This window comes from Oncorhynchus mykiss, chromosome 12, assembly GCF_057628025.1.
Source record: "Oncorhynchus mykiss isolate SJ-2025 chromosome 12, ASM5762802v1, whole genome shotgun sequence".
Lineage (NCBI taxonomy): Eukaryota > Metazoa > Chordata > Actinopteri > Salmoniformes > Salmonidae > Oncorhynchus > Oncorhynchus mykiss.
Window position 1 is genome coordinate 37,041,918 of NC_143033.1, and position 23,506 is coordinate 37,065,423.

Genomic DNA, 23,506 nt, shown 5'->3' on the forward strand with positions numbered 1-23,506 from the left:
GTGCTTCATTCAACTGGACCTAATGAGACCTGGTGAGAGAAGCTAAAAACAAATTTATACATTGACATTCATCCAATACATGGGGAACGAGATATGGCTTAATGGATCAACACTGCACTGTTGCTGTTCTGTAATGTATTCTACTGTACTGACCTGAAGGACTGGACCTCTGGCACCTCTTTCCTGCTCTGGCCTCGGATCTTGTGGACGTCCTTGGCCGCAGCGCGCATCATCTTTTCCACCCTCTGCTCCTGCAGCTGCTCCTCACGGGTCTGCAGACAACACCACACAGATGCTTAGAGAGAAGCTGGAAAATAGGCTTAAACAACTCCTCATGGCCAGTCAACAGCTAGAACAGCATTTAAACCCACTTAATATTTCACAGGTGTGTATTGGAACAACAATGTATAATAAAATCTAATAAACTCATCAAAAAAAGAAACATCCCTTTTTCAGGACCCTGTCTTTCAAAGATGATTCATAAAAATCCAAATAACTAAACACCATTCCCCATGCTTGTTCAATGAACCATAAACAATTAATGAACATGCACCGGTGGAACGGTCGTTAAGACACTAACAGCTTACTTAGGACACTAAAGAGGCCTTCCTACGGACTCTGAAAAATACCAAAAGAAAGATGCCCCTGGTCCCTGCGTGAATGTGCATTAGGCATGCTGCAAGGAGGAATGAGGACTGCAGATGTGGCCAGGGCAATAAATTGCAATGTCCGTACTGAGAGACGCCTAAGACAGCGCTACAGGGAGACAGGATGGACAGCTGATCGTCTTCGCAGTGACAGACCACGTGTAACAACACCTGCACAGGATCGGTACATCACACCTGCGGGACAGGTACAGGATGGCAACAACAACTGCCCGAGTTACACAAGGAACGCACAATCCCTCCCATCAGTGCTCAGACTGTCCGCAACAGGTAATAGTACTGAATATAGCTGGTGGCCACACCAGATACTGACTGTTACTTTTGATTTTGACCACCCCCTTTTGTTCAGGGACACATTATTCAATTTCTGTTAGTCACATGTCTGTGGAACTTGTTCAGTTTATGCCTCAGTTGTTGAATCTTGTTATGTTCATACAAATATTTACACATGTTAAGTTTGCTGAAAATAAACGCAGTTGACAGTGAGAGGACGTTTCTTTTTTTGCTGAGTTTATATAACTACTAGGTGAGAGACTCCTACTGGTCTCAAAGTCTGTCTGAAAAGGTAACCTATCCCTATATAGTGCACTACTGCACTAGAGGTTGCAATTCTAGAACCACCCGAAAACGTATTGGTGACAGACCGATTGTTGTGGGGGTCAGTATCTCTCCCTCTCCCACCTGTTTCTCAGCCTGTCTGAGCAGCAGACGGAAGCGCTCGTCGTCCTGCACCCAGGTGGGGAGGTCTCTGGTGCCTTGCTGCCGGGCTCTCTCCAGCTGCTCCTTCAGCTCCCTGAGGACTCGAAGCTCCTGGGACAGCCGCGTGTGACGAGTCCTGGACACCTGCAGGTCCAGCTCCAAGTCCAGACTGGTCCGCAGCAGCCCATCCAGGCCCCGCACCGGCACCGGGGGCTGAGGGGGAGGAGAGGAGGGAGAGGAAGATGGAAACGGTGAGTTTATGATTGATACATTACACTCTCAGACATAAACACACATTTTTCTCTTCCTAACACACATAGGAAGGTACAAGGAGACAGAGCAGCTATTTCCCAGTGGCCCCCTCCCCTTTCCTCTCTTAGCAGACAGACAGATCTGTCCTGGACATAGATCACTCCTTGTCCCAGCATTAATAGAGGCCAGAGAATGTCAGGCCACATTAACAATTCAACCAGCCATTAAATATTAAGACTCACTTTTACTGAAGGCTAAGCCTCTGGTTTATGGAACCATAAACGTAAATTAACGTCTGAGTGTATCTAATAATGTGGCCACAGCTTGAGACTTGACTGCACTATTAGACTGTCAAGAGCCAGAACAGTGAGAACAGAGCAAAGCACTGGAATAAATAGAGACTGAAAAAGAAAACGTGCTTGTTATACTGAGAACCTTGGCAAACAGACAGAAAATTAAAGTTAAATGGGTATCTTTAGCATAGAAATATAGAACGCTAGAAAGTATCACCATGGTAGGATACGTACGAAGTGAGTGGTTTATATAATAGTAATATAGAATGATTGATATGATGAAGTGGGTATTTATACGACGTAGAAATATAGAATGATAGATCGTATCCATCCGGCCATTGATCCTAAGTGGGTAGTTTCTACCTTTTTCATGCGCATGCTGCGTCTCTCCGATGCATTCCTGACGAATGGAGACTTCTTAGACAGAGTGGAGCTGTCGCTGTCACTGCGGTTAATCTGATGTTCACATAGTAGAAAGGCAAAAACCAACAAAATTAAGAAAGTTAGAACGAGAACAGCAAAAATAACAGCTTTTGTTGGGTTAAAGATGCATTGCAAAGCTAAGCTCAACTGAAAACAGTAGTCAAAGTGAACTGTATTTTTTAATCTTATCCAGATCAACTTACACTGTGTACACAAAAGTATGTAGACACTCCTTCAAATGAGTCGATTCGGCTATTTCAGCCACACCCGTTGCTGACAGGTGTATAAAATCGAGCATACAGCCATGCAATCTCCATACACAAACATTGACAGTAGAATGGCCTTTACCGAAGAGCTCAGTGACTTGCAACGTGACACCGTCACCTTTCCAGCAAGTCAGTTCGTCAAATGTCTGCCCTGCTAAAGCTGCCCGGGTCAATTGTAAGTGTTGTTATTGTAAAGTGGAAACAACTAGGAGCAACAACGGCTCAGTCGCGAAGTAGTAGGCCACACAAGCTCACAGAACAGGACTGCTGAGTGCTGAAGCGCGTAAAAATCACCTGTCCTTGGTTGCAACACTCACCACAGAGTTCCAAACTGCCTCTGGAAGCAAAGTCAGCACAATAACTATTCATCGGGAGCTTGATTAAATGGGTTTCCATGGTTGAACAGCCACACACAAGCCTAAGATCACCATGCGCCATGCCAAGCGTTGGCTGGAGTGGTGTACAGCTCGCCGCCATTGGACTCTGGAGCAGTGGAAACGTGATCTCTGGAGTGATGAATCACGCTTCACCATTTGGAAGTCCAACGGACGAATCTGGCTTTGGTGGATGCCAGGTGAATGCTACCTGCCCCAATGCCTAGTGCCAACTGTAAAGTTTGGCAGAGGAGGGATAATGGTCTGAGGCTGTTTTTCATGGTTCGGGCTTGGCCCCTTAGTTCCAGTGAAGGGAAATCTTAATGCTACAGCACACAATGACATTATAGACAATTCTGTGAATCCATCTTTGTGGCAACAGTATGGGGAAAGCCCTTTCCTGTTTCAGCATGACAATACCCCCGTGCGCAAAGCGAGGTCCATACTGAAATGGTTTGTCGATATTGGTGTGGAAAAATTTGTCTGGCCTGCACAGAGCCCTGACCTCAACCCCATCTTTGGGATGAATTGGAATGTGGAGGCCTAATCGCCCAACATCAGTGCCCAACCTCACTAATGCTCATGGCTGAATAGAAGCAAGTCCCCACAGCAATGTTCCAACATCTAGTGGAAAGCCTTCCCAGAAGAGTGGAGGCTGTTATAGCAGCCCAGGGGGGACCAGCTTCATATTAGTGCCCATGATTTTGTAATGAGATGTCTGACGAGCAGGTGTCCACATACTTTTGGTCATGTAGTGTATAATAAGTACAATTTAAAAAAATTAGGCTATGCATTTTACTAAGTTTGAGAGTAGATACAGTATGTACTAATGTTAATCTATATATCTAGTATAGATATGCCCTAGCATATTCTAGATAAGTACTAAATATGTCCATGAGGAGTGTGTTTGCTCACCCGACAGATGTACTGGCTCTGGGGCCCAGGGGAGAAGGTCTTGGAGCGGATTATGGTGTTTCCCCGGATAAAGGGGTTCTGCTGGGGAACATCGCGGAGTCGATGCTCCTTGGGCCGGACCACCGAGGAGGCGGCATGGTGGTGGTTGAGGCCGGTACTGGTCTCCTTGTTCACCTGGGGACAGAGCACGAGATCAGTCATTTCACACAGTCAAGCTTGGCTTACAGATTTACTGTTTTGTTCAGTTACTGTTACAACTGTGATCATGCCATTCACAGTCATGTGTTAGAACTGTTGAGCACGTTTTGAGTCTGCATATTAAGGAGTTTGTCGAACTGTTGAGTTTGAACCAAATTAACATGTGTTTTACTCAAATACTTCCCATTAACATCCTCTGTAATTAAAAACAAATTAATTAATGTAAAATAAAATTGCATTCATTTATGCATATTGTATAGTTAGAGTCCCCACTTACCCTCTCAGTCATAGTTCCTGTTTGAGTAGGTTTGGCCGCCACCTTCTCTCCCTCCCATTGTCTGCTCTCGGGATACAACTCCTCCTCTTCAGGCCCCTCTACATGGTTGTCTCCCTCGTCTTCAAATACATCTCCTTCCAGCACTTCACTGTGCCTGTGGAGGGTTGAAACACTATCAGATGGACAGGGAGGGAGAAACCTGTGAGTTATTCATCTATCAGATTCTACCTGTGAGGGGGGTGTGGGAGTGGAGAGGTGGTTAGTACGCCACTGGGCTTTCGAAATTGCCACTTAACGTCTTAGCTTATTCCCACGGGAGAGATAGATGGGAGAGGGGGAAAAGGGGGGAGTGTATCAGAAATTCAAGCACTGTCATTGTGGTTTTGAACCTGCAGGGTGGGATTCCGGATGTGTGTGTGTGTGTTTGAGACAAGAATGGAAGAATGGCCTGTCCACCATAGAGGTTGAAAGGGGGAGGAGGACAGATGAGAAGACGGGAGAATAAAGGCATAAAGGTGCTGTTGTTAACGTAGGGAGAGCTCACCATTCATCTTCCCCTGGTGCACCCTCCAGACTGCCTGCTACTCTCTCTGTGGTAGGGACAGAGCTCTGGAACACACCACAAACACACACACAGTTACTCATCTATTACATGCATTCATAAGATACATACAGCATGTTAATAAATGAAAGAACACTTATGTAACACGTCTACATACAGATTTAAAACAACAGAGCCAGTTCATTTTGAAATGCAGCCTATTGTTATACATGACGAATGAAGGTCTGTGTTACCCTTTCAGACTGTGTAGCCGTCCCGGTCTCTTTGTCCTTGCTATTGATTTGGGGCATGAAGGAGTAGCTCAGGAGGTTGTAGCACATGACACATCTCTCCCCAGAGGTGTTGACATCAGCCAGGCTTATCTGAGAACCAGCCTGCCCAGAGGAGAGGAGGGAGAAGCAGGGAGACATTATAAGAGTTAAAAGGTGGTTTACTGAAGGATGTTATACACCGATGTAACAGACTTCATGCATGAGACACAGTACGGAGTGTCAGAGGGACAAAAATCCACTTATGCTCACTTATGGCAATACACCACTGTCATGTGATTCAATAACAACAGGTGTGGAAGCTTAAAAAGGTATACATTGGGATTTCGACGTACACATTGCAAATACACCACCGTGGGTGGCAGTGTTTCTACTGTATATGGGTGTGCTGGTGTTAAGGACTATTTGTTTTGTTGACGCTAACTTACAAAATGTGTGTCGTTAAACTCACCAGACACTCCTCGCGGCCAGATGGGCTTGTGTGGCACACGTCCACCCTCAGGGTCTTCTGCCGCAGAACATTATGGGCCATCTGGATGCCGAATACTTCGTTGACCTCCACGGCGTCCTGGGGGAGAGAGCCACGCGTCCGGAAAAGGCAGCGGGTGGTCTCAGAGCAGGGGAGGACAGCCACACGGATGTACCTACGGAAGGGAAGCACAGTTAAACATCTAGACAATGTGCACACAGTGTGTACCGTGAAGAACAAATGATACAGTACTTTCAATACAAACACACCGACTTAAATGAGAAAAGTGGGTACAGACAGCATACAGTGCATTCGGAAGTATTCAGCCCCCTAGACTTTCTCCACATTTTGTTCCATTACAGCCTTATTCTAAAATGGATTAAATAAAACCTTTTCCTCATCAACCTTCACACAATACCCCATAATGACAAAGCAAAAAACAGGATAAGAAATTTTAGCAAATAAAAACTGAAAAACCTTATTCACATAAGTATTCAGAACCTTTGCCATGAGACTCAAAATTGAGCTCCGGTGCATCCTGTGTCCATTGATCATCCTTGAGATGTTTCTACAACATGATTGGAGTCCACCTGTGGTAAATTCAATTTATTGGACATGATTTGGAAAAGCACACACCTGTCTATAAAAGGTCTCAGTTGACAGTGTATGTCAGAGCAAAAACCAGGCCACGAGGTCGAACAAATTGTCCGTAGACCTCCGAGACAGGATTGTGTTCGTGGCACAGATCTGGGGAAATGTACCACAAAGCATTTCTTCACCATTGAAGGTCCCCAAGAACACAATGGCCTCCATCATACTTAAATGGAATAATTTTGGAACCACCAAGACTCTTCCTAGAGCTGGCCACCTGGCCAAACTGAGCAATCGGGGGAGAAGGGCCTTGGTCAGGGAGGTGACCAAGAACCTGATTTTCACACTGACAAGAGCTCCAGAGTTACTCTGTGGAGATGGTAGAACCTTACAGAAGGACAACCACCTCTGCAGCACTCCACCAAATCAGGCATTTATGGTAGAGTGGACAGACGGAACCACTCCTCATTAAAAAGGCACATGACAGACCGCTTGGAGTTTGAGAGTCCTTTAGGTGCCTTTTGGCAGACCCTGAGAAACAAGATTATCTGGTCTGATGAAACCAAGATTGAAATCTTTAGCCTGAATGCCAAGCGTCACATCTGGAGGAAACCGGTCACCATCCCTAGGATCGAGGCAAAGATTAACAGAGCAAATTACAGAGAGATACTTGATGGAAACCTGCTCCAGAGTGCACAGGACCTCAGACTGGGGCAAAGGTTCACCTTCCAACAGTCAAGACAATGTGGCTTGGGGATAAGTCTCTGAATGTCCTTGAGTGGCCCAGCCAGAGCCTGGATTTGAACCCGATCGAACAGCTCTCCTGGAGAGACCTGAAAATAGCTGTGTAGCGACGCTCCACTTCCAACCTGACAGAGCTTGAGAGGATCTGCTATGCTGACTTGCTGCACCCTTGACAAATACTGTGATCATTATTATTTGACCATGCTGTTCATTTATGAACATTTGAACATCTGGGCCATGTTCTGTTATAATCTCCACCCGGCACAGCCAGAAGAGGACTGGCCAGCCTGGTTCCTCTCTAGGTTTCTTCCTAGGTTTTGGCCTTTCTACAGAGTTTTTCCTAGCCACTGTGCTTCTACACCTGCATTGCTTGCTGTTTGGGGTTTTAGGCTGGGTTTCTGTACAGCACTTTGAGATATCAGCTGATTTTAAAAAGGGCTATATAAATACATTTGATTTTGATTTGATCTGCAGAGCAGAATGGGAGAAACTCCCCATATACAGGCATGCCAAGCTTATGGCGTCATACCCAAAAAGACTCGAGGCTGTAATCACTGTTAGAGATGCTTGAAATTGCTGAGTAAAGGATCTGAATACTTACGTAAATGTGAGTTTTTTTTTGTTAATTTCTAAAAACATGTTATTGCTTTGTCATTATAGGGTTGTGTGTGTAGATTGATGAGAATAAGGCTGTAACATAATAAAATGTGGAAAATGCACTGTATGCTCAGACAGTCATCAGAGGTGTTTGTTTCACATAACCTAACAAGTAATGACAGCCATTCACTCCTAAAGCAAAGACAAAAGATAACTTTGCTACATACATTTTGTGGTTGGGCAGCGGGGTGAGGGTGCTGCAGTTGGAGAGCTGCATGACTAACACGGTGAAACGCTTGTCTTTCACCTCGTACTTCAGGCCCAGTCTGACCTGGGCACAGCCTAGAGGACCTCCCCTCTCCTCGTAGCCCAGCAGCAGCTCTGCTGGGGGGACAGGTCTGGGAACAGTGACACATACAACAGGTTTAGGGTTAGATCCACAAAGTGGCTATCAAATACAGTACCTGGAAGCCAGTCTGGTTTGTGCTTTAGCTATTAACCTTACATTTAAGTCTAGGAGGTGATATCAGGAAATTATAGGATGTGATATCAGTGATATCAGTCCAAACAGATATGGCAACCAGACTTCAAAATAGCAGAGTAAGTTGTGAGAGGGACTGGCAACATACAGTATATGACAAAAAGCCCCTCACGCTCCGGGGCCAAACAAAACACAATGCAAATATGCTGGATGTTTGTTTGACAAATAGTACTGCAGACAGCTGGTATCCAGCGATCACTTGATGTAAACCAAAGATACTGTATATATACTGAGATCGTCTTGTCTCGAGCCGCCCTAACAATCGGAGTCATTGTCCCAAAGGCGGGAAAGGCAGGCGATCTGCTTATTGGTCTGCTTATCGTGGACAGATTTTGACTGGAGTAAACCCTCTCGCTTTGCCTCTTCCTCTCTGTCTAAACACATATGTTAACTCATTGTCTCACGTCAGATAGCGTGACGTCTGTCTGCACTCATATCTCGCAAACACTCATACCAAAAAATGTGTTTGGCTACAATATACATTCCAAAAAAAAATGTTTTAATTACTAAGCTGACATCGTCCACTGAACCCCCTTTCATCCTAATGTTTTTATTTTTGTATTTTAATTTATTAGGATTCCCATTAGATACTGCCAAGGCAGCCGATACTGCCAAGGCAGCAGATACGCAGATACTGCCAAAGCAGCAGATACGCAGATACTGCCAAAGCAGCAGATACGCAGATACTGCCAAGGCAGCAGATACGCAGATACTGCCAAGGCAGCAGATACGCAGATACTGCCAAGGCAGCAGATACGCAGATACTGCCAAGGCAGCAGATACTCCTCCTGGGGTCCAAACAGGATTAAAATAATTATATAACATAACGCAACAGCCTACATCAAACAAACAATACATCATATGCAAGACATCACCACATTACTACTCTACAACCACAAATTCACAACATTACATTTACAAACCTACAATATTACAATGTGTGTGCATATTCATTTGTGTGTGTGTGTGTGTGTGTCTCTTCACAGTCCCCGTTGTGCCGCCGTGAGGTGTTTTATATGTTTTTTTTTTGTTTTTTTTTAAATCAGATTTTACTACTCGCTTGAGTTACTTGATGTGGAAGAGAGATCCATGTGGTCATGGCTCTACAGTATGTGGTACTGTGCGTATCCCCAGAGTCTGTTCCGGACTGTGAAGAGACCCCTGTTAGCATGTCTTGTGGGGCATGTATGGGTGTCTGAGTTGTGTGTTATCTGTTTGAACAGACATCAATACCTCTCACAGAAGACAAGGAGAGATTGACATGAATGTTATTGACGTTAGGCCTCTGGGTATATTTACGGGCCAGCCATGCTGCTCTGGGCCAACTGTAATTTTCCCATGTCCCTCTTTTTAACACTTGACCATATGCCTGGGCAGTAGTCCAGGTGTGATAAAACTAGGGCCTGCAGGCCTTGTTTTGTTGATTATGATGTCAAGAAAGCAGAGTAGTGCTTTTTCAAGACCTCTCCCCATCCTAGCTACTGTTGTGTCAATGTTTTGATTACATCAAGCAGTTAAGTCTCAGCTTGCTCAATTGCCACATTCATTACAACATTTTGTTGAGATTTAGGTTTCCGCGAATGATTTGTCCCAAATGCAATGCTTTTAGTTTTTTTTAAAATATATTTAGGACTAGCTTATCACCCATTCTAAAACGGACTGCAGCTCTAGGTGTTGCAGTGATTTAACTTGCTGTGGTACCTGACGTGTATAATGTTGAGTCATCAGCCTACATAGCCACACAAGCTTTACTCAGTGCTAGGTCATTACTAAAAATAGAAAAAAGGGGCAAAAACCACTGCCTTGAAGTATGCCAGATTCTACCTGGTTTATGTTAGAGGCTTCTATTTAAGTGATATTGCCCGAGAAGCTGGTGTTTGCAGGATACATTGGCACGGGTGTTCTTCGTCCCGAGACGAAGCTGAGGGTCGGCAAACCGTGCCAATATATCCTCCAAACACAGGCTTCTTGGGCATTATCACTTTTATACAACGAGTTACCAACATACTCAAATAATGATTGACATATTTTCATAAAAAACTTTATTTTGATTAATTTATTCATACTATTTCGTCCCGACACAAATCTAGGGTTGCTACCCAAACCGGCTGGTCGTTCTGTTGCCAGAGACATGACCCAGTCACATTCAGTCTTTTTGTTCTGGATCTATGGACGCGACCCAGTCATTAGTTCTAAATGTTCCATTGCCATTCTGGCTGGTAACTTTCTTATCTCTTGTTTGCTAGCTAGCCAACTACGGCTAATTTACGATCACGTGAAACAGTGCAGCCAAAATAACACCAGTAGTTGTATTTGCATTTGTTTATGCAAAGTGACATTTATTGTGACATCCATAACAATGAGCTAATGAGGTGCGATTTGGCCTGACATGGAAAATGTGCTCACTCATCAGGATACTTGTTCAGAGGAGCTAGCCAACAACACAGCTAACAGAATCACTTCAAACTGAAGCTGGAAAGACTGCAAACTACAGTAGCTGCACTTTGTTTAGTTTGACCTTTTTTCAATTGACATTTCTTTGTATATATCCATAAAAATGATGAAAGTTGATTCATGAGTTCGACTGGCTGAAAAACGCTGCCTGCCACTCTCTAAGTCTCGACTCATTCATTACTATGGAACAGCTGGAGATCAAATTTGAATATTTACATTTGAAAACTTAAATGTTGGTCTAAAAGAAATGTGAGAATCTCCACTATAAAAAGCATCTAGACATTAAGTTTATAACTTGCCGGGCTGGGCTGATGAGACAGTGGATTGCACAGTCAGATGGAACAGAATAAAAAGGCATTATAATGTCAGATTTAGCTGGTGGTAACTTGTGGAATAGACTGTCTGGAATGCGGTTTGAACCAATCAGCATTCAGGATTAGACCCACCCGTTGTATAATAAAGAATACCCTGTGTTCTGTTAGAAAGGCAACCCTTGATCCACGATAAGGCTTTACATCCTCTGCCATAACATCGATTGTTTCAGAAGCATGCTTTGATCAATAACGTCAAAAGCTGCAATGCAGCCTAACAGCTCCCACAATCTTATCATTATCAATTCCTTTCAGTCATTTGTGTTAGTGCTATACATGTTGCATGTTGAGGGCCCTTCCCTATAAGCATTAGTTAATTTGTTTACTCTGAAATAGCATTGTATCTGGTCAAACACCATTTTATTCTCAAGTTTACTAACTTTGACAAACCTCCTGGTACTTGACAACTATATTGCCACTCATATTCGCCATCTTACCAAAAACTATATACAGTGCCTTGCGAAAGTATTCGGCCCCCTTGAACTTTGCGAGCTTTTGCCACATTTCAGGCTTCAAACAAAGATATAAAACTATTTTTTTGTGAAGAATCAACAACAAGTGGGACACAATCTTGAAGTGGAACGACATTTATTGGATGTTTCAAACTTTTTTAACAAATCAAAAACTGAAAAATTGGGCGTGCAAAATTATTCAGCCCCTTTACTTTCAGTGCAGCAAATTCTCTCCAGAAGTTCAGTGAGGATCTCTGAATGATCCAATGTTGACCTAAATGACTAATGATGATAAATACAATCCACCTGTGTGTAATCAAGTCTCCGTATAAATGCACCTGCACTGTGATAGTCTCAGAGGTCCGTTAAAAGCGCAGAGAGCATCATGAAGAACAAGGAACACACCAGGCAGGGTCGAGATACTGTTGTGAAGAAGTTTAAAGCCGGATTTGGATACAAAAAGATTTCCCAAGCTTTAAACATCCCAAGGAGCACTGTGCAAGCGATAATATTGAAATGGAAGGAGTATCAGACCACTGCAAATCTACCAAGACCTGGCCGTCCCTCTAAACTTTCAGCTCATACTAGGAGAAGACTGATCAGAGATGCAGCCAAGAGGCCCATGATCACTCTGAATGAACTGCAGAGATCTACAGCTGAGGTGGGAGACTCTGTCCATAGGACAACAATCTCGTATATTGCACAAATCTGGCCTTTATGGAAGAGTGGCAAGAAGAAAGCCATTTCTTAAAGATATCCATAAAAAGTGTTGTTTAAAGTTTGCCACAAGCCACCTGGGAGACACACCAAACATGTGGAAGAAGGTGCTCTGGTCAGATGAAACTAAAATTGAACTTTTTGGCAACAATGCAAAAAGATATGTTTGGCGTAAAAGCAACACAGCTCATCACCCTGAACACACCATCCCCACTGTCAAACATGGTGGTGGCAGCATCATGGTTTGGGCCTGCTGTTCTTCAGCAGGGACAGGGAAGATGGTTAAAATTGATGGGAAGATGGATGGAGACAAATACAGGACCATTCTGGAAGAAAACCTGATGGAGTCTGCAAAAGACCTGAGACTGGAACAGAGATTTGTCTTCCAACAAGACAATGATCCAAAACATAAAGCAAAATCTACAATGGAATGGTTCAAAAATAAACATATCCAGGTGTTAGAATGGCCAAGTCAAAGTTTAGACCTGAATCCAATCGAGAATCTGTGGAAAGAACTGAAAACTGCTGTTCACAAATGCTCTCCATTCAACCTCACTGAGCTCGAGCTGTTTTTCAAGGAGGAATGGGAAAAAATGTCAGTCTCTCGATGTGTAAAACTGATAGAAACATACCCCAAGCGACTTACAGCTGTAATCGCAGTAAAAGGTGGCGCTACAAAGTATTAACTTAAGGGGGCTGAATAATTTTGCACGCCCAATTTTTCAGTTTTTGATTTGTTTAAAAAGTTTGAAATATCCAATAAATGTCGTTCCACTTCATGATTGTGTCCCACTTGTTGTTGATTCTTCACAAAAAAATACAGTTGTATATCTTTATGTTTGAAGCCTGAAATGTGGCAAAAGGTCGCAAAGTTCAAGGAGGCCGAATACTTTCGCAAGGCACTGTACCTGTAGATAAACTTTACACTTTTTTTTTGTCATGAGTAAGACTACCTAATTCTACACCTCGCTAAGGTGTTTTGTGTTTACACAAATTTGCTAGCTAGCGCATAGTGTCTACTTACTGGCTGAACTAGTCCAAAATCAATCCATAGGAATCGAAAGGCAGGGTTACTAACGACGGCAGTTCACACACTGCCGAATGCTCCCTCTAGATAGCTAGTTAGTGTAGAGAAGTTCTAGCTAATGCACAAATGACTTTTCATGATATATGTTCTGCAGTGAAAAGATCGCAGAGTTCTGTGACGTTATTGCATTGGCCAAACGTTCAAGTAGTGAGGCACAATGCCAGCTGTCAAAGTCAGATAAACTAACTCCTGTAACAGTCCCATAACTTTGGTGCCGTACAACTTCAACAAGCTGGTAAACCAGCTACCGTATGGCCATTCAAACAAGCTTGCACTAGGCTGCTAGCTGTTTGGTCAGCTTATCAAGCATGGTTTGCAGTAGTAGCCAGCGCGTCGTAGCTTCTGAGAATGGAGTGATTTTCAGATTTAGGAACTACTGTTACGCACAAGGAGGTTACGCCTCATTCACATTATATCTGAGCAGTCTGTTGCATACCGCCAGATATCATTCATTTTAATGGGGACCATTCACAACAGAGTGGTATCGCAGCGCCCCCTTGCAGTTGAAGGCTCAGTTGCGAAACGGATGCCACATACTTGGAATCTTTCCAAACTTTGTGTCGCCTTCATTGCAGGCAGAGTCAGTCAATAAAACAGGAAGTTACCCAAATGTAACAGGTATCAGTAAACATTAATAAAAACTAAACTTATTTGCTGATAATATGCTGATATACCTAACCAAAATTGAAAACTCAATGCCCCCCTTGTTTAAAATATTTTTGGAATACTCTAAAATTTCAGGATATAAACTTTACATGGGAAAGAAATGAAATAATGGTAATAGGAAAAATAACTCATGATCTACAGCCATACTTTAAGTGGACCACAAAATATACTGCTTAATACGTGATAAATACATAAAGATAACTTTATCCCATTACTCAACAATATGAAAGCAGATCTATTTAAATGGAACAATCTTGCCACAATTCTTACAGGTAGAATAAACCTCTTCAGAATGGCATGGCTCCCAAAGGTTCTACATTTATTCTCAGACATTCTTTAAAAAAAGGTATACTGTCTTAACACTTGATTTGGGCAAAATAAAACTCAGAATAAATGGGAACGTTTTAAAGTAAACTCACCCCATTCCGTACAAATGTGCGCAACCGCAACATTCAAACGAGGCTACAAAGAAAACTAATGGGACTGTAGCGACTGTGTTGACTTCACAATCTGGGGTGTGAACTACGTTTTTATTCAAGCGCTGATCGACATGGTAATGTTCACTTTCATATAGTTAGATAGGGGTGTTAATGAAGCACTAATCTTTTCTTACTATCCGTGACGGGTCAGGCTCCAGTGTAACGAAATTAGAGACACTTGTCCTCCAGGTGACCCAGTGGCTACTACAGTACCCACCTGTCAGAGGGCTCGTACACCCCGCTGTCACCCGCCACCGACTCATCAGACACTGCTGATGTCACACCCATCTTCTTCGACTCAGCACCCACCGTCCCTCGGACCTGCGCTACGGCATCTATGTGAAAAGGGGGTTGGGAAGAGGAGGATAGGGAGGGGTTGGGAAGAGGAGGATAGGGAGGGTTTGGGAAGAGGAGGATTGGAAAAGAGAAGGGAGGAAAAGCGGAGTGTAGAGAAAGACAACACATTGTCACAACCTTTCCTCCTTGCAGCCATGGAAACAGGTGTTGAGTTGCATAGCTGGAGTAGGTTCACTTTACAACACCACAGGTAACAGTGGGCCAAAACTTAACCCCCAGTCTCTCACTTCTCCACCTGTAGTGCCCCCATTGGCAATCAGGTATCAGGTGCAATCTTGAATTCATTATGAGGTGCATGCACTCACACCCCTACTACAGTGGAGGAAGCCAGACCATCCAGTTAGAATGTGTTGAATGTTACATCATCAGTGTGTATGTTGATACAGCTCTGTCTCTGAAACACCCATATGTATATATGTATGTCTGACTTCAACTGTGTGTGTGTGTGTGTGTGTGTGTGTGTGTGTGTGTGTATGTGTGTGTGTATATATATATATATATATATATATATATATATATATATATATATATATATATATATATATATATATATATATATATATATATATATATTTGAAGTCAGACATTTAAACTCAGTGTTTCACAATTCCTGACATTTAATCCTAGTAAAATTCCCTGTCTTAAGTCAGGTAGGATCACCACCTTATTTTAAGAATGCTTTAACTTCCTGACTGATGTTTTGAGATGTTGCTTCAATATGTTCACACAATTTCCCAGCCTCATGATGCCATCTTTTTTGTGAAGTGCACCAGTCCCTCCTGCAGCAAAGAACCCCCACAACATGATGCTGCCACCCCCGTGCTTCACGGTTGGGATGGTAATCTTCGGCTTGCAAGCCTCCCCCTTTTTCCTGCAAACATAACAATGGTCCTTATGGCCAAACAGTTCTATATTTGTTTCAGTAGACCAGAGGACATTTCTCCAAAAAGTACAATCTTACTCCCCATGTGCAGTTGCAAACCGTAGTCTGGCTTTTTTAAGGCTGTTTTGGAGCATTGGCTTATTCCTTGCTGAGCGGACTTTCAGGTTACGTCAATATAGGACTCGTTTTACTGTGGATATAGATACCTTTGTACCGGTTTCCTCCAGCATCTTCACAAGGTCCTTTGCTGTTGTTCTGGGATTGATTTGCACTTTTCGCACCAAAGTACGTTCATCTCTAGAAGACAGAATGCATTTCCTTCCTGAGCGGTATGACGGCTGCGTGGTCCCATGGTGTTTATACTTGCGTACTATTGTTTGTACAGATGAACATGGTACCTTCAGGCATTTGGAAATTGCTCCCAAGGATGAACCAGACTTGTGGAGGTCTAAAATTATTTTTCCTGAGGTTTTGGTTGATTTCTGTTGGTATTTCAGAAATAATTTGTCTGTAAGCAATTGTTGGAAAAATTACTTGGGTCATGCACAAAGTAGATGTCCTAACTGACTTGCCGAAACTATATTTTGTTAATTAACAAGACATTTGTGGAGTGGTTGAAAAACAAGTTTTAATGACTCCAACCTAAGTGTATGTCAACTTCCGACTTCAACTGTATAGTCACATTCAAATTTTTCTTTGTGTGACGCTGACACTGCTCTGATTTGCAATGTGTTGCAAATTAATTAGATAATTCAAACATTCATTCTTTATGGATCAGAATGGGGATGACTATATACTCCACTACACACCACCACATAGTAACCCAATACCAGACTGTACACGGTCACAGTGGTGTACAGTACTTAAGTAAAAAATACTTGAAAGTACTACTTAAGTAGTTTTTGGGGGTATCTGTACTTTAATATGTATATGACAACTTTTACTAAACCACATTCCTAAAGAAAATGATGTACTTTTTACTCCATATATTTTCCTTGACACCCAAAAGTACTCATGACATGTTGAATGCTTAGCAGGACAGGAAAATTGTCTAATTCACACATTTATCAAGAGAACATCCCTACTGCCTCTGATTTGGGGGACTCACTAAACACATGCTTAGTTTGTAAATTATGTCAGTGTTGCAGCATGCCCCTGACTATCCGTAGATTAAAAACAAGTAAATTATGCCGTTTGCTTTATATAAGGAATTTGAAATGATTTATACTTTCACTTTTGATACTTAAGTATATTTGAGCAATTACATGTTCTTTTGATACTGAAGTATATTTACTCAAGTAGTATTTTACTGGGTGACTTTCACTCAAGTCACTTTACGTTTACTCAAGTATGAAAATTGGGTACTTTTTCCACCACCGCACAGTCACAGTTCATACAATTACTTCTGACAATGCTGTACCAATGTCAGATAATAGACAGTGACTGTACCTTTAAGCACCTCTCCAGCCATGGTCTGCTTAGTGTCCATCTCCACCCCTCCACCTTGCTGCTGCTCCTCCCTGTCCAGCCCCAGCTCCGTCAGCCTGCAATGCAGCTCCACATCCAGCCCCCCCGGGCCCCCCAACACTGCAAACCCCTCCCCTGAGAGGAATGTGGAGTCCATGACCAGCGGCGAGCAAGGTGGCGAGAGCGACGACAGCGAAGACCTCGGTGACAGCGAGCTCATGGACCTTGGCGTCTCCGATCGTCTCAGCGCCTGTAGCCTGGTGCCGGCCTCCGCACCCCCGCCGATAACACCCCCAGTCCCGGCATCTACTACAGGGACCACCTCGTGCTCGTGGATGGTGGTGATTGAGCTGGAAGGCCGGAAGCTGAAGACCGGGCCACCCTCCTGCAGTAGGGTTTCCAGTTTGTTCTGGAAGTCAGGGTCTCTCAGCTCAGGTTGCTCCAGGTAGATGTCGGTAAAGCTCAGGGAGGAGGTGGAGCCCAGGGAGGATGTGGTAGCCAAAGAGCCCCGGCTGGAGGTCAACGAGCCAAGGCTGCTGCCCGACGAACACGACAGCGTGCTGGCCGACAAACTGTAGGAAGATAGGGAGGAGAGGGTTGGATTGAAAGAAGGAGGAAAGAGAGAAGGCAGAGAGAGAAAAAGAGGGGATGGAAGTAGATGGAGAGAAAAAGAGGCAGAGAGGAGAGGATTGGATGGCGAGAAGGAAGGAGGGACAGAATGAGGGCAGAGAGGAGGGAGAGAGAGAATTGGGAACATAAAAAAAGGGAGCAAGGGAACAAGGAGAGATAAAGAGAGATAGAAGACCACAGTGTTAGAAGCACACTCCAGGCAGACCTATGACCCAGCTGCGCTTCAGCTCACAGACGGCTAGTCTAACCTATGACTCCCGTAGCCATTCCCCTGTCTGTGTGGGCACTGAAAACCAAATTTTCCTCCCCTCTTTTAGCCCTTCTTTTAACTTCAAATGCAGTTTCTGCTCTACAGCAAACATCCTAATTATAGCTTGGCAAGCTCATAAGGAATGACACAGGGGAGTTTCTCTGCATCTCAGCCCTTTGATGTACTGTAAATCAGCCAGAAAGAGAGGACAAATTAGGCATGATAGGAGAAAAAAAGAGAGACAGACACACAGAGACAGAGAGACACATGCTCGCTCTGTCTCTCTCTATTGTTGAAGTTAGTGCTGTGAAAAAGTACGTGCCCACTTTCTGATTTTCTTTATTTTTAGACTGAATGTTATCAGATCTTCAACCAAAACCATATACAGTGCATTCTGAAAGTATTCAGACCACTTGACATTGTTACATTACAGCATTATTCTAAAATGTATTAAAATTAGGGATGCACCATATAAAGATCAAATTAAAATGTTAAAAAAATATTTTTTTTAATATTTAAAAAATGTCATTTAAAAAATAAATAAAAAACATCGGTGAGCATATCGGCAACATCGGCCTAATGTCTAGTTTAACAGTGATGTGCAAAACCGATGTCAAAGCTGACGTGCATCCCTATATAAACATAGGTAGATGATGCCCTGAACAATATAGTGCTACACAGAACAAAAGCAGAAAAATACTAAGCACACACTTCCAACAACTAAACAAGTTCAAATCGAGCAGTCATTTATCCTCTCTAGGGTATGTGGGACGCTAGCATCCCACCTGGCTAACATCCAGTGAGATTGCAGAGCGCCGAGTTCAAATACAGAAATACTCATTATAAAAATTCTAAAGATTAACTTCTTGTGAATCCAACCACGGTGTCAGATTTTAAAAAATGCTTTACGGCGAAAGCAAATCAAATCAAATTGATTTATATAGACCTTCGTACATCAGCTGATATCTCAAAGTGCTGTACAGAAACCCAGCCTAAAACCCCAAACAGCAAGCAATGCAGGTGTAGAAGCACGGTGGCTAGGAAAAACTCTCTAGCATACCTTACGATTATTTGAGAACATAGCCCAGCAGACAAATCATTACAAACAGCAGCCAGCCAAGTAGAAGAAAGACTTTACAAGTCAGAAATAGAGATAAAATGAATCCCTTACCTTTGATGATCTTCATATGGTGGCACTCAGAAGACATTCATTTATTCAATAAAATGTTCCTTCTGTTCGATAAAGTCTCTTTATATCCGAAAACCTCTTCGCGCATTTTCTTCAGTAATCCACAGGCTCAAATGCAGTCACAACAGCCAGACAAAAAGTCTAAATTGTATCCGTAAAGTTCATAGAAGCATGTCAAACGTGACATGTCAAACATGTCAATCCTAAGGTAGTTTTTAGCCTAAATAATCTATAATATTTCAACCGGACAATAACGTTGTCAATATAAAAGGTAAACAAGAAAGGCACTCTCTGGTCGCGCGCATGAAAAAGCTCTGTGACACGGCAGGGTCCACTCATTGATTGCTCTTACTCCCTCATTTTTCAGAATACAAGCTTGAAACAATTTCTAAAGACTGTTGACATCTAGTGGAAGGAATTGGAACTGCAATTTGAGTCCTAAATCAATGGATACTGTAACGGCATTGAATAGAAAACTACAACAACAAAAAAATCCTACTTCCTGAATGGATTTTTCTCAGGTTTCGCCTGCCAAATCAGTTATGTTATACTCACAGACATTATTTTAACAGTTTTGGAAACTTTAGAGTGTTTTCTATCAAAATCTACTAATTATATGCATATCCTATCTTCTGGACCTGAGTAGAAAGCTGTTTAATTTGGGCATGCTTTTCATCCAAAATTCCAAATGCTGACACCTACCCTAGAGAAGTTAAAAGAGTAAGACAATTTCAGGGCGACACCTCAAAAGGCGAAATCCATTTACGCCAAGATAATGGAATTCATTGCTTTTGATAATCAACCGTTCTCTGTCGTGGATGATGTTGGCTTTTGCCGACTGGTCGAGCACCTCGAACCCCGGTACACACTACCAAGTAGGCACTATTTTTCAGATGTTGCCCTACCGGAGTTAGACAGTATTGTTGAAACGCACATCTATGAGCTTCTTGCTATGGGCGTCACTGCTATTAGCTTCACAACTGACATTTGGACCAGCGACACCATCCCCATGAGCATGCCGAGTCTGACAGCACAGCGGGTCGACGAGGATTTCGTACTGAGGAAAGCCGTATTGCATGCTCAAGAATGTGCTGGTTCTCATTACACTGCTGCCATTTCAATGGCATTCAAAAACATGAACACACCACTAGCGCCATTCGAACTGCCTCGAGAAATGAGCTCATCAACTGCACCTGCAGCAGACGTGATACCCTCTGTCATGGCTTTGAAACGCCTGCTCAACGAACTGCCAACACAGACCGTGGGGTTAAAACTTGCAAAAGTACTCGAGGCTGTGAACAAACGAGTCGGTGGCATTCTCTCTGAGCCTCTTTACTGTGTCGCCGCCATGCTCGGTGCTAGGTACAAGGACCACTACTTCGATGCAGATAAGAAACAGGGTTTACGCGAAATGCTAGACACAGCTGGACAAGATGGAAACAGACACAGTGAAAGTGCGCACCGAAGAAGAGGCTATGGACAGACAGAGCTGAAACTTCACTACTTGACATATATGATGAAATCCTGGTTGAGAATGAAACGACTGAGCAAATGAAACCGCAAGTAAGTGAAAGAAAAAAGGTTTTACTGGTAATGGGGACATACGTAAATGCCAACAAAACATTTTTGTCAGTGTCTGTGTTTCAACTATTTAACTGTACTAGAATGCTTAAAAGGCCGCTAAAAATGTAAATATCGGTTACAGGTCTAGTTATTTTTTGTCAATAACAATATTGGAAGGAACTGACCGTAGAGCACCGAGACAGTATTGTGTCCAGGCACAGACCTGGGTAAGTGTACCAAAAAATGTCTGCATCATTGAAGGTGTCCAAGAATACAGTGTGCACGGTCACTGTGTCCGTTTCCATCTTCTCCAGTTATGTATGTAACATTTCACGTAAACCCTGTTTGTCTGCATCGAAGTAGCGGTCCTTGTACATAGCGTTGAGCATGGTGGCGACACAGTAAAGAGGCTCAGAGAATGCCACCGAATCGCTTATTCACAGCCCGTGTCTGCAGTTTTGTTGAGCAGGCGTTTCAATGCCATGACAGAGGGTATCATGTCTGCTGCAGGTGCAGTTGATGAGCTCATTTCTCGAGTCAGTTGTTCGAATGGAGCTAGATAGTGTGTTCATGTTTCCAAGCTTCAAACATGTTCTCAAATGCCATTGAAATGACAGCAGCGGTATGACAACCAGCACATTCATGAGCATGCAATACAACTTTCCTCAGTACGAAATCCTCGATAACCCACTGTGCTCAGACTCAGCATGCTCATGGGGGTGGCTTCGCTGGTCCTAATGTCAGTCGTGAAGCTAATAGCAGGGACACTATTACTGTTTACCTCCGGGTAGGGAATCATCTGAAAAATAGCACACTTTGTAGTGTGTACCGGTGCTCGACCAGTCAGCGAAAGCCAACATCATCCACGACAGAGAACAGTTGATTGTCAAGGACAATGAATTCCATTATCTTGGCGTTAATGGATTTCGCCATCGAGTTGTCTCGCTGAAATTTTCTTACTCTTTCAAATGACCGCTGGACTTGTTGACTGCTTGATCCACACAGCAGACATTGTGGGCTAGGTTAGGAATGCTGTGTTGCACGTGAAGCGCTACATTTTACGTCATGTACATACGCAACTCAGCTTTGACATCGGTTTGCACATCAGCGTTAAACTAGACATCAGGCCGATGTTGGCATTTGTAGCTAATATCGACCAATTCCAATATGTTCACCGATATATCATGCATCCCTAGAAAATACTGTAGTCTAGAACAGCCCTCATGTGAACTTGTGGGGCTCAAGAAATGAAAGATAAAATATTTTCATGTGAATGAGGGGAATGTGATCTTTACCATTCCCCAGCTCCCCTGTAGACCTTGGATTAAAATATCACTCTTTCCCCTCAGAGGGTAGCGAGTAGGCTCAGGACGCCAGGCAAGGCCGGGTTGTGATGTTTATTGAAAATACCTTGATGAAACAGCTTGCAACTCTACAGTTGCCTCGAAGGTGAAATGGGTTAATTGGATGAAAATGTTGAATGTTCAGAAGCACTAAGCCCATTTTGAGATGTGAGAGGCTAGATAGGAGAGGAGACAGAAGAGGCTGTGCTCATAGAAGTGTGTAGTGATTCATGAAAAACTTCAGAGCAGAGTGCAGTAGTGGTGTACCATTACACCTTAGTGACTAGAACCTCACCAAGACCTCCACGGTAAAAATGTTGCCTGTGTCTCCATGTAGACAATAAAATGTATTCTTAAAATCGGTTTTCATTTTGAATGTGCACATCGAGTTGTGCAATAGGAGTTGACATGCTTAGTAGATACATTTAAGTGATTATGCCTCCTGAACTGACAGTGTGGAAGTGTGTTGTACAGACGGGTGTACATACCTCTTGAGCTGAGTGTGTAGTGAAGAGGCCAGGCGAACCATCTCCTCCAGCTCTCTCACCAGCTCGTTTCTCTTACAGTGCAATCTCAATCTGATAGAAAACAAAACATGTTAGGTCACAGCCGGATTGAAAATATATACAGCAGTATCGACACAGTTAAAAGAGCAAAAGGCAGACACTTGTGTCTCATAAAAGACATCTTGTTATCCAGTTCTTTGTTTATTGGGGGAGTGTGTCAGTGTAATGAGGCTTTAATGGAAACAGGCCATAACATAATAACAGTCTTTTGATCATCTTCCAGGCCGCAGTTACAGAACCAGCAGTTAGAAAAAGGCATCTTTTGTTTCCAACCTACATCTCCGGTTAGTGACACTCAGGTTACAGGAAGGGAGAAACCAGAGAGGGAACTCAATGCAGGTACAGTATTGAGAACAGAGAACAAGGTAGCTGTTTAGGAAAGATAGAGGGGGAGAGGGAGGAGGAATATGAATGAGAGAAAGAGAGGAAAAGAGACAGGAATGTGAGAGAGAAAGGGAGAAGAGAATGTGAGCGAGCGAGAGGGGAGAATGTGCCAGAGTCACAAGGCCCAATTGTTGTAGTCCCCTTGGTTACCTGATCCAGAGTGCAGGTGTCCAATCACTAAAGGGTAAAAATGCACCTTACAGAGGGCCAGTGATGGGTAAGAGGCTAGGGGGAAGGGGTTCTACACTACATATAGTATCCACTTCTACAGTCTGTGATCCAATTACAATCATGAGCCATGAATGTCATGAAAAAAGGTTATGCAGATTGAAGCAGCCAACACAACAAAAGGTGCACAGGTATGTTGTGTGTCTGGGAGTAACTCTTCCAGGGTCGACATACACAACGTTGGGTCGACATACACAATGTTAGGTCAACATAGTGAGCACAGTGTGATGCTTTTCAACCGGTTTGACAGTGTTTTCTTGAATCCAGATGGAGACGTCGGTCTGT

The 23,506-nt window shown here is 43.2% G+C and overlaps 1 protein-coding gene across 1 annotated transcript in view; it reads right to left on the reverse strand.

The window, feature by feature from the left end:
• LOC110537517 (protein KIBRA) overlaps positions 1 to 23,506 on the reverse strand; it is a 46,872-nt gene that overhangs the window by 4,525 nt on the left and 18,841 nt on the right. The window contains exons 10-21 of the mRNA XM_021623621.3: positions 22,532 to 22,621; positions 17,051 to 17,640; positions 14,579 to 14,696; positions 7,822 to 7,992; positions 5,645 to 5,837; positions 5,158 to 5,298; positions 4,907 to 4,971; positions 4,363 to 4,516; positions 3,888 to 4,061; positions 2,273 to 2,365; positions 1,347 to 1,577; positions 154 to 272 (exon numbers count right to left, since the gene is read on the reverse strand). Coding sequence (XP_021479296.2) covers positions 154 to 272; positions 1,347 to 1,577; positions 2,273 to 2,365; positions 3,888 to 4,061; positions 4,363 to 4,516; positions 4,907 to 4,971; positions 5,158 to 5,298; positions 5,645 to 5,837; positions 7,822 to 7,992; positions 14,579 to 14,696; positions 17,051 to 17,640; positions 22,532 to 22,621 — 2,139 coding nt within the window. The remainder of the gene's footprint in view (positions 1 to 153; positions 273 to 1,346; positions 1,578 to 2,272; positions 2,366 to 3,887; positions 4,062 to 4,362; positions 4,517 to 4,906; positions 4,972 to 5,157; positions 5,299 to 5,644; positions 5,838 to 7,821; positions 7,993 to 14,578; positions 14,697 to 17,050; positions 17,641 to 22,531; positions 22,622 to 23,506) is intronic.